This window comes from Hyperolius riggenbachi, chromosome 3, assembly GCF_040937935.1.
Source record: "Hyperolius riggenbachi isolate aHypRig1 chromosome 3, aHypRig1.pri, whole genome shotgun sequence".
Classification (NCBI taxonomy): Eukaryota; Metazoa; Chordata; class Amphibia; order Anura; family Hyperoliidae; genus Hyperolius; species Hyperolius riggenbachi.
Genome location: NC_090648.1, coordinates 331,972,531 through 331,984,545, shown reverse-complemented (window position 1 = coordinate 331,984,545; position 12,015 = coordinate 331,972,531). Strand labels below are relative to the sequence as shown.

At 46.9% G+C, this 12,015-nt stretch overlaps 1 protein-coding gene across 4 annotated transcripts in view; it reads right to left on the bottom strand.

Annotated features, from left to right (window-relative positions):
* Positions 1–12,015, bottom strand: part of LIN7A (lin-7 homolog A, crumbs cell polarity complex component) — a 169,736-nt gene that overhangs the window by 43,771 nt on the left and 113,950 nt on the right. For all 4 annotated transcript variants that reach the window (XM_068276867.1, XM_068276865.1, XM_068276866.1 and 1 more), the window contains exon 3: positions 8,433–8,504. In XM_068276867.1, the coding sequence (XP_068132968.1) occupies positions 8,433–8,504 (72 nt within the window). The remainder of the gene's footprint in view (positions 1–8,432; positions 8,505–12,015) is intronic.

The window sequence follows — 12,015 nt, the reverse complement described above, 5'->3', positions numbered from 1 at the left end:
ATGCAGACGAAAATGCCTTTGGCGAAAATTCGCGAGCAACCCTGCTAACAAGTAATTACGAAATTCACAAAATTACGAAGAAATGCGAAATTACGTTATGGTTTAACGCGAAATTACGTTATGAACGAAACGCGAAATTACACGTTGAAAATTACGCTTACGGTATTTTCAATTACGATTTTAATGGCAATTACGCTACCATAATTTCGCATCGTAATAGCAAATTTCGCATGCGTAATTATAGTAACGCGAAATTTCGGAAATTTCGGCTCAACACTAGTAGTACACTATAAAGGAGACGCATGTCTTAATGTTGTTTTAAATCAGATAAGTAGAGTACACATATAGCTGATTTGTCCTACTCATATTGCAGAATAGGATCTGATACAGGACAATTCTCCTTTTTTAGGGAATAGTTCTCCATACCCAGAGATCCCTGTAGAGAAAAGGTAGCTGTTTCAATGTTTTATACATAAAGGTTTTGGAGCCAAGACATTCATAAATCTCAACATGCTTCATGAAACACCTATACAGTAGTGTTCACTTCTTCAGAAGAGAATCCTGGCATCGTAAAGCAGGTTTCAGAATAAGTCTGGGTTTTTATGTGGTTCAATTTATGACTGACATTTTGAAAATAGATTGGATCACAATCTGATGGAGTCCAAGCAATTACCATAGGTGACCTTGCTGCCATGTCCACAGGTTTGGCAGAGTAGCTTAGTTGGATCTGTAGGGCTTAGTTTCCCTGATGAAGCTTAACCTCCTGAGCGGTCTGGACGAGCTCAGCTCGTCCATCACCGCCGGAGGCTGCCGCTCAGGCCCTGCTGGGCCGATTTTTATCAAATAAAGTGCAGCACACGCAGCCGGCACTTTGCCAGCCGCGTGTGCTGCCTGATCGCCGCCGCTCTGCGGCGATTCGCCGCGAGCAGCGGCGAAAGAGGGCTCCCCTAGCCGCCTGAGCCCTGCGCAGCCGGAACAAAAAGTTCCGGCCAGCGCTAAGGGCTGGATCGGAGGCGGCTGACGTCAGGACGTCGGCTGACGTCGATGACGTCACTCCGCTCGTCGCTATGGCGACGATATAAGCAAAACAAGGAAGGCCGCTCATTGCGGCCTTCCTTGTTTATTCTGGGCGCCGGAGGCGATCGGAAGATCGCCTCCGGAGCGCCCTCTAGTGGGCTTTCATGCAGCCAACTTTCAGTTGGCTGCATGAAATAGTTTTTTTTTTATTTAAAAAAAACCCTCCCGCAGCCACCCTGGCGATTTAATCAGAATGCCAGGGTGGTTAATGAATGAACCCCATAACAGACTTAAAAGTACTCCTGTCTTGACAGATCTGTTAATTCCCAGCTACATACATATAATTATCTGCCTGCATTGCAAAAATGTGATCACCACCAACTAGTGTTGGGCGAACATCTAGATGTTCGGGTTCGGGCCGAACAGGCCGAACATGGCCGCGATGTTCGGGTGTTCGACCCGAACTCCGAACATAATGGAAGTCAATGGGGACCCGAACTTTTGTGGTTTGTAAAGCCTCCTTACATGCTACATACCCCAAATTTACAGGGTATGTGCACCTTGGGAGTGGGTACAAGAGGAAAAAAAATTTTAGCAAAAAGAGCTTATAGTTTTTGAGAAAATCGATTTTAAAGTTTCAAAGGGAAAACTGTCTTTTAAATGCGGGAAATGTCTGTTTTCTTTGCACAGGTAACATGCTTTTTGTCGGCATGCAGTCATAAATGTAATACATATAAGAGGTTCCAGGAAAAGGGACCGGTAATGCTAACCCAGCAGCAGCACACGTGATGGAACAGGAGGAGGGTGGCGCAGGAGGAGAAGGCCACGCTTTGAGACACAACAACCCAGGCCTTGCATGAGGACAAGAAGCGTGCGGATAGCATGCTTTGTACCACCATGCAGTCATAAATGTAATAAAGATAAGTGGTTCAATAAACAGGGACCACGCGGCAACGCTAACCCAGCAGCAGCACACGTGATGGAACAGGAGGAGGCGCAGGAGGAGAAGGCCACGCTTTGTGAGACACAACAACCCAGGCCTTGCATGAGGACAAAAAGCGTGCGGATAGCATGCTTTGTACCGCCATGTAGTCATAAATGTAATAAAGATAAGAGGTTCAATAAACAGGGACCACGCGGCAACGCTAACCCAGCAGCAGCAGCAGCAGCAGCACACGTGATGGAACAGGAGGAGGCGCAGGAGGAGAAGGCCACGCTTTGTGAGACACAACAACCCAGGCCTTGCATGAGGACAAAAAGCGTGCGGATAGCATGCTTTGTACCGCCATGTAGTCATAAATGTAATAAAGATAAGAGGTTCAATAAACAGGGACCACGCGGCAACGGTAACCCAGCAGCAGCAGCAGCAGCAGCAGCACACGTGATGGAACAGGAGGAGGCGCAGGAGGAGAAGGCCACGCTTTGTGAGACACAACAACCCAGGCCTTGCATGAGGACAAAAAGCGTGCGGATAGCATGCTTTGTACCGCCATGTAGTCATAAATGTAATAAAGATAAGAGGTTCCATAAACAGGGACCACGCGGCAACGGTAACCCAGCAGCAGCAGCAGCAGCAGCAGCACACGTGATGGAACAGGAGGAGGCGCAGGAGGAGAAGGCCACGCTTTGTGAGACACAACAACCCAGGCCTTGCATGAGGACAAAAAGCGTGCGGATAGCATGCTTTGTACCGCCATGTAGTCATAAATGTAATAAAGATAAGAGGTTCCATAAACAGGGACCGGCAACGGTAACCCAGCAGCAGCAGCAGCAGCAGCAGCAGCAGCACACGTGATGGAACAGGAGGAGGCGCAGGAGGAGAAGGCCACGCTTTGTGAGACACAACAACCCAGGCCTTGCATGAGGACAAAAAGCGTGCGGATATAGCAGCAATGCTTTTTGCCGCCATGCAGTCATAAATGTAATACAGATGAGAGGTTCAATAAACAGGGACCGGAAACGCTAAACCATCCCAGATGTTCATCGGTCATGTTACTTGGTTGGGGTCCAGGAGTGTTGCGTAGTCGTTTCCAATCCAGGATTGATTCATTTTAATTTGAGTCAGACGGTCTGCATTTTCTGTGGAGAGGCGGATACGCCGATCTGTGATGATGCCTCCGGCAGCACTGAAACAGCGTTCCGACATAACGCTGGCTGCCGGGCAAGCCAGCACCTCTATTGCGTACATTGCCAGTTCGTGCCAGGTGTCTAGCTTCATGCCCGGTTTCAGGTCCAGCGGTGCCAGCCACAAATCCGTCTGTTCCTTTATTCCCCTCCAAATTTCCTCCCCTGTGTGCTGCTTATCCCCAAGGCAGATCAGCTTCAGCAACGCTTGCTGACGCATGCCAACAGCTGTGCTGCACTGCTTCCACGATCCTACTGCTGCTGGTGCTGGGTTAGCATTTCCGGATGAGGTACAGCTTTGAGATGCGTTGGAGGAGAAGGAGTCAGAGAGGTAGGTGCTGCTGTTGTTATCCAGCTGTTTGCGGCGTGGGCAACACCCGCGCCGTAGCAGGTGAGGAATCGCTGCCAGGCTCCACAAGGTTCACCCAGTGCGCGGTAAGGGAGATGTATCGACCCTGGCCGAACGCACTCGTCCAGGTGTCAGTGGTGAGGTGAACCTTGCAGGCAACGGCATTCTTCAAGCTTCGGGTTATTTAGCTGACCACGTGCTCATGCAACTCAGGCACTGCAGAGCGCGCAAAGTGGTAGCGGCTGGGAACAACGTAACGTGGGATGGCCACTGACATCATGCCCTTGAAGCTGTTTGTCTCCACCACTCGATATGGCAGCATTTCGCAGGCCAGAAGCTTGGCTATGCTGGCTGGCTGTTACTGCCACGGCCCGGGGGTCATTTGCTGGCAATTTCCTCTTGTGCTCAAACATCTCAGAGACAGACAACTCAACCGTAGCGCTGCACACCGAAGGGCTGTTGGTTGTTGTGTTTGATGAACACTGGGAGACCTCAAGAGCACTAGTCCGGAAAGTGACAGTGTCAGCATCGTCTGATGTTTGTGAATGTTGTGAACCACGCAATGGCTGGGCTACTGCTGCTGCTGAGGCGGGTCTGGTGGTGAGTCTGGTGAACCCAAGGGAGGCAGTGTTGCTGGTGGTACCCTGTCCTGCCGCGTTTGCCCACAGAGTGGGATGTTTGGATAGAATGTGGCGGCTCATGCTGGTGGTGGAGAGGTTGTTAATACTTTTCCCCCTGCTCAGGCGGGTCTTGCACACCTTGCAAATCGCCATGGTAACATCCTCAGTGCAGTCTTCAAAGAAAGCCCAGACTTTAACTGGCTGAGGACTCGGACCTCGTGCGTGATGTGCTGGTGCTGCTTAACCCACTGCTGGACGCTTGAGAGGTCATCCAAGTAATTATCTGGTCCTGTTCTTTTGGATCTGTGAGGGTTGTTGTCCTGGACAACATGGGCAGTATTGAGTGGGTTTTCTTGGGTGCTCCCCTGTGGCCTGTACGTGAACCGTCAGGGGAAACACCTCTTCCCTTGCCCCTCCCTCTTTCACCGGATTTCTTCCTCATTTCACTTATCCTTAAAGTACACGCTGACTGGCAGCAGTACAGTGGCAGTACAGAAATGCTATACAGTGGTGGGTGAGCGGTGTACCACTATTGTCAGCAGTGACACAGAGCACAATGCTATACAGTGGCGGGTGAGCGGTGTACTACTGTTCCCAGCAGACACAGAGTGGAAGTAAACACAATGCTATATAGTGTGGCTGAGCCGTGTACACAGAGTGGCATTAAACACAATGCTATATAGTCTGCTATATAGTCACCCCGAACAGGGTGATGTTCTGCAGAACCCGAACAGTGGCAAACACTGTTCGCCCAACACTACTGGGAGGGAACGCAGATTTTAGTACCTAAACACACGATACAACATGTTTTCCGGGGTCGGACTCTGAGGCACATACAGATGGTCCCGATCATCATCCTCATCATACAACTCTTCTCCTGAGTCTGACCCACCCACCACCTCTGCCACCCCAACATCCCCAGACACAGACCCCTCATCGTCCTCAACATTAACTTGGGATGCTGGCCTGAGCCAGACCTCCTCCTCCACATCAGGCCCCATCATCTCCTCAATGGCAGCCCTCATTAATCGCTCTGGCGACGGACTGATGGACACAACGTTCTCCTCCGGGGAGGGCTGCTGCTGACCACTGGCTGCTGGGGTGGATGTTATAGCTTGCGTGGGGCGTTGGCTGTTGCTGTTGTTGGGAGTGCTGCTCACAGCGGAGGTCTCTGGGGAACTCATGTTGAGCTCATATAGTGGTTGACGGTGAGTGGAGTATTACTGATCCCAGCAATATACACACTGACTGGCAGAGTACGCAATGCTATATAGTGTGGCTGAGCGGTGTACACAGAGTGGCAGTAAACACAATGCTATATAGTCTGGCTGAGCGAGCGGTGTACTACTGTTCCCAGCAGAATCAGAGTGGCAGTAAACAATGGTATATAGTCTGGCTGAGCGGTGTACACAGAGTGTCAGTAAACAATGGTATATAGTCTGGCTGAGCGAGCGGTGTACTACTGTTCCCAGCAGAATCAGAGTGGCAGTAAACAATGGTATATAGTCTGGCTGAGCGGTGTACACAGAGTGTCAGTAAACAATGGTATATAGTCTGGCTGAGCGGTGTACACACAATGCTATATAGTCTGCTATATAGTGTCAGTAAACAATGGTATATAGTCTGGCTGAGCGAGCGGTGTACTACTGTTCCCAGCAGAATCAGAGTGGCAGTAAACAATGGTATATAGTCTGGCTGAGCGGTGTACACAGAGTGTCAGTAAACAATGGTATATAGTCTGGCTGAGCGAGCGGTGTACTACTGTTCCCAGCAGAATCAGAGTGGCAGTAAACAATGGTATATAGTCTGGCTGAGCGGTGTACACAGAGTGTCAGTAAACAATGGTATATAGTCTGGCTGAGCGAGCGGTGTACTACTGTTCCCAGCAGAATCAGAGTGGCAGTAAACAATGGTATATAGTCTGGCTGAGCGGTGTACACAGAGTGTCAGTAAACAATGGTATATAGTCTGGCTGAGCGGTGTACACACAATGCTATATAGTCTGCTATATAGTGTCAGTAAACAATGGTATATAGTCTGGCTGAGCGAGCGGTGTACTACTGTTCCCAGCAGAATCAGAGTGGCAGTAAACAATGGTATATAGTCTGGCTGAGCGGTGTACACAGAGTTTCAGTAAACAATGGTATATAGTCTGGCTGAGCGGTGTACACAGAGTGTCAGTAAACAATGGTATATAGTCTGGCTGAGCGGTGTACACAGAGTGGCAGTAAACACAATGCTATATAGTCTGGCTGAGCGAGCGGTGTACTACTGTTCCCAGCAGAATCAGAGTGGCAGTAAACAATGGTATATAGTCTGGCTGAGCGGTGTACACAGAGTGTCAGTAAACAATGGTATATAGTCTGGCTGAGCGGTGTACACAGAGTGTCAGTAAACAATGGTATATAGTCTGGCTGAGCGGTGTACACAGAGTGGCAGTAAACACAATGCTATATACTCTGGCTGAGCGAGCGGTGTACTACTGTTCCCAGCAGACACAGAACAGTGAACAGAATGCTATATAGTGTGGCTGAGCGAGCGGTGTACCACTATTCCCAGCAGACACAGAACAGTGAACAGAATGCTATATAGTGTGGCTGAGCGGGCGGTGTACCACTATTCCCAGCAGACACAGAACAGTGAACAGAATGCTATATAGTGTGGATGAGCGAGCGGTGTACCACTATTCCCAGCAGACACAGAACAGTAAACAGAATGCTATATAGTGTGGCTGAGCGAGCGGTGTACCACTATTCCCAGCAGACACAGAACAGTGAACAGAATGCTATATAGTGTGGCTGAGCGAGCGGTGTACCACTATTCCCAGCAGACACAGAACAGTGCACAGAATGCTATATAGTGTGGCTGAGCGAGCGGTGTACCACTATTCCCAGCAGACACAGAACAGTAAACAGAATGCTATATAGTGTGGCTGAGCGAGCGGTGTACCACTATTCCCAGCAGACACAGAACAGTAAACAGAATGCTATATAGTGTGGCTGAGCGAGCGGTGTACCACTATTCCAAGCAGACACAGAACAGTGAACAGAATGCTATATAGTGTGGCTGAGCGAGCGGTGTACCACTATTCCCAGCAGACACAGAGTGGCAGTAAACAGAATGCTATATAGTGTGGCTGAGCGAGGTACACAGAGTGGCAGTAAACAGAATGCTATATAGTGTGGCTGAGCAAGCGGTGTACTACTATTCCCAGCAGACACAGAGTGGCAGTAAACAGAATGCTATATAGTGTGGCTGAGCGAGGTACACAGAGTGGCAGTAAACAGAATGCTATATAGTGTGGCTGAGCAAGCGGTGTACTACTGTTCCCAGCAGTGACACAATGACAGGGGGGACCCTGGCTAGCGTGGCTGGAGCGCGAACTACCCTGCCTGCCTACCCAAAGCTAAACCCACAGACAAATGGCGGAGATATGACGTGGTTCGGGTATTTATTTACCCGAACCACGTGACCGTTCGGCCAATCAGAGCGCGTTCGGGTCCGAACCACGTGACCCGTTCGGCCAATCACAGCGCTAGCCGAACGTTCGGGGAACGTTCGGCCATGCGCTCTTAGTTCGGCCATATGGCCGAACGGTTTGGCCGAGCACCGTCAGGTGTTCGGCCGAACTCGAACATCACCCGAACAGGGTGATGTTCTGCAGAACCCGAACAGTGGCGAACACTGTTCGCCCAACACTACCACCAACCATTGTATTTTATAGCACAAGAACATAGTGCAATATGTTTAGTTTTTATATACAGATAGGCCTCAATTCACTAAGCTTTATCAAACACTTTTTAACGTTTGATAATTTACCTCATGGGTAAAATCTAATTTTTAATTCACTAAGGCGTTATATATTTATCAAATGTTTTATCGATAAAACGTTCAATAAATCTATAACACCTTAGTGAATTCAAAATTAGATTTTACCCATGAGGTAAATTATCAAACGTTTGATAAAGTGTTTGATAAAGCTTAGTGCATGTTGGCCTATGTGTTTTCCATTCAGTAGCTGAAGTTTAATTACCCAAACCATGAAATAAGCAAGTACTGCCGGGTCCACCACACACAGGCAACCCAGAATACACAAGATGTAGCATGTTTAATATATACGGTACTCTGTTATCTTGTGGCTTGGTTTATTTTCCATTTACTATATCTTCTGAGTTTTTTCCAAATAAATACAACATTTGAAATTGCCTGTGACATAAAAGTCCTATCATTTCTTACATGGTGCTGGACTTTGAGGAAGTACAGGTTTCCTGAATGTGTTTGTCACTATGTAAATATTTACAATTTGAAAGCTAGGATCTCACCTTAGCAGTGGCGCGGGCACGAAATTCCGGACAGCCATTTATAGGAATAGTTTCATGCATGTACTGGTAAACCTATAAGAAAGGATGAGATAGGTTAGTGTGTTAATGAGTGCATGCGTGTTATAAAATATAAAATACTATAGATATGTAGACCCAGAACTTATCTATGCTTATGAACTATAATATAAAAAGGCACAATACACCTATCCCTTTACAGACATAGCCTGAAAAAAGAAGAGAAGGACTATGCAAAACTAACTAAGGTTCTTCAGTTACAAACTTTAATGGTATTTTTCTAACCATCAGCTCTAAGTAACACAGGAGAAAAGTGCTTTACAAATGCTCTTTACATACCCAGTAAGTGTCCGGTGGCATAACTATGGGATAGCAGCCCCCGCTATCTCATCCAGTCTGTCTGGTCAGCATGGTTACAATAAGATTGCTGCATAAACTGAAATCCTTCACCATGATAAATCTGCCCCTGAAGTATACCTCCGTATAGACCCAAAGCGCATAAGCGTGTCTCAGATCAGTGCACAGTGATGAGTAAAGGTATAAAGTCATGTGATCATAAATGCCAGACTAAACATGTGGCTTTTCAGCTTTGATTTAAATGTATCCAGAGTTGGAGCTGTCTTGATTAAGTTTGGCAAGGCATTCCACAGAATAGGGGCAGCATGACAGAAAGCTCTGGCTCCAGAGGTTTTTAGTTGGAATCTGGAGGTTGTCAAGTTATTGGATCCTTTTGACCTGAGGTTGTGGGAGGTGTGACCCAGTTGCATTAAATCCTTCAGGTATCCTGGGCCTAGGTGGTGTAGGGATTTGAATGTTAGCATGCCAATTTTGAAAAGGATTCTCCATTTTATGGGTATTCAATGTAGTGAGCATTGGTGTTATGTGGCAATGTTGCAAAGATCACTTTTATATGACTAGATAAGAAGCCTAAACGCTGATTACATCATGCTATGACTGCAGTATTCTCCTAAAAATTCAGTCTGAGATTGCCCACTTGCAATCTGAACAGCCAAATGATACAATATGAATAAGGGCAGAAGATACACCTACAGGGTCTGAAAATTACTAAATAAAGTTGCTGGTCATGATTGGGTAATGATTCATTTCTAGTCATGTTTTCATCATTTTAAGGGAGTCTTTTTTTCCCCTTTTTCTTTTTTTATATATGCACAAGCCTAAGCTTATTTTCACAAAATGTAACACCGAGCATTCTGAATACTAAGCTATTAGATGATATTTTCACATCTGTGCCTGGAGAAAGGTTTAAAATCTTCTGATCATCTAAACTGTCATCTCTAATGAGCTTTTAACTAACTGTAATTACCATGGTGACGTGATATGCTGTGATATTGGGTATAACAGGGAGAAGCAGGATGTATGTGATCCTGAGTCTATCAGAGGAGTTTTAGCAAGACAAAATGCTCTCTGTTTGGGACTGCTAATTTCAAGAGTGGCACAAATAATAGCTAGATGTGACCCACTGGCGAACTCAGGGGGCTATTCCGGGTGTCTGGAACCTCCCCCCTGCACTGAGCTGTGTATTCAGCCAGGGAAGCCCGCATAATATAAACAGCCTCATTCTCCCTCCCTTCTTACTTCTGGTGCTTCCCTCCAGCTAATAGAATGAGAGAGGCAGCCCAGCTTCCCTCACAAGAAGATGCAGCCTGCAGTGAGAGAATGTTGATTATGGAGTCCTGGACTCTCCACAGCACAGAAGTGTCAGACATGATGAAATTAGAGTGCAGGCAAGCTGGTAATTATGCACAGCATGATGCAGAGCTTGCCTGGACTCAGGGTCTGTGGGCAAACATCTGTCTGGTCTCTCCCCATTGTTATAATGACTGCATGTGTGGATAAGGTGTGGATAACAAGCTGACAAGTTTTTGACAGTCCCTAGACTCCAGGAGGGCTTCTTTCTGACTTGTGTGAGAGACTGACAGGGACAGGAGTCCGATTACAGGCAAGTAGCCTGTGTGATGTGGGACTTCAATACAGATAAGTTCTCTGCTCCATCTCAGGCTATTCTCAATTTCTCCACTCCTCTCTCTGGGCTAGTGCAACGCCAAAATGACAATAGCAATCGCTAGCAATTTGTGAGTGTGATTTTGTGAAGTGATTTTCAGAGCGATTTTTGAATGAATTGCTCAAAAACATGCTACATGCAGTATACCTGCGATTTTGAAAAAATCACAACGCTGCTGTGGGAACACCCACATAGGGTAACATTAGCCAAGCGCTTTTCAAATCACTGTTGATTTGAAAAACGCTCAGAAGCACTCTTGGTGTGCACCAGCCCTCCCTCATTCACCTTTGTTTCCCTCTTCCCCTAGAGCTGACTGTGTGTTCTTGTCTTACAGGAAAGCTAAATAAAAGTGCAATCCTGGTGAGGCAAAATATTATTATTTAGTATTTATGTAGCGCCGACATCTTCTGCAGATGCATATATCCCTGCATCATATGGGTATCGCTTGCGCTATGTGAAACTATGTAGCATATTCCACTGAATTGTCCAAACTAAGTCTATCTCCTGTTCCTCTCTTGGGGAGTTGTTCCAGCGCTGTACCCCGTTCACATTTGCTGCTACCAGAAGCCGTCAGAAACACTAGTGTCCTTGAGTACTTCCAAAGATAGGCAGCTCCGTAATACGCCAGCGCACTTTTGTGCATGGGCAGTATGGAGCCACCTGTATTCGGAAGCACTCGGGCCATACGTGCTTCTGGACCTTTCAGGAACCCCCCCCCCCCCTTAAAAATCCTGCGTTTGCCCCTGTGACCCTCTTTCTTTGTACCCATAAGATCAATGGGCAATGCTTTTTAGTAATGCTCACCCTCCAGCAGCTATGACAGTTAGCAAAAGCACAATACAAAAATGGCAGTTTAGTTAGACTACAGCATATTTACTTCAACCAAGTAGTAGTGGTACACCATCAATTCAAGGTAGAGGGTGATTGAGCAAAGAATAGTTGGTTTCCACTTAAAGGGCACCTAAACTTAGAAGTATATGGATTTTTTCTTTTAGAATAAAACCAGTTGCCTGACTCTCCTGCTGATCCTGTGTCTCTAATACTTTTAGCCACAGCCCCTCAACAAGCATGCAGATCAGGTGCTCTGACTGAAGTCAGACTGGATTAGTTGCATGCTTGTTTCAGGTGTGTGATTCAGCCACTACTGCAACACAAGAGATCAGCAGGACTACCTGGCAACTGGTATTGTTTAAAAGGAAACATCCATAACCCTCTCAGTTAAGGATCCCTTTAATAAGAATCATACATCCAGAAATGGCCAGCACACCAGTAAAGCCCCCCCCCCCCCCCAACTGTCAGTGAACACAGTTGATCATGACCGATGCTGTACAACTTTAACCATCTAGTTATGTCCAGAGAAGTTTCTGCATTAACAAATTTTTCTGCACCAGGCATTTTCTTTGAACACAGCATACCATTTACTGCTGTTCACGGCACCTTTTTTTAAGTAGTGTGTTGTCATACAGTGTTAGAATAAAAAGCCAAATCCTATCTAATTAAAGCCTTGAGTCTGGAGTCCATCGGCTGCGTCCATGTCAGATGCCA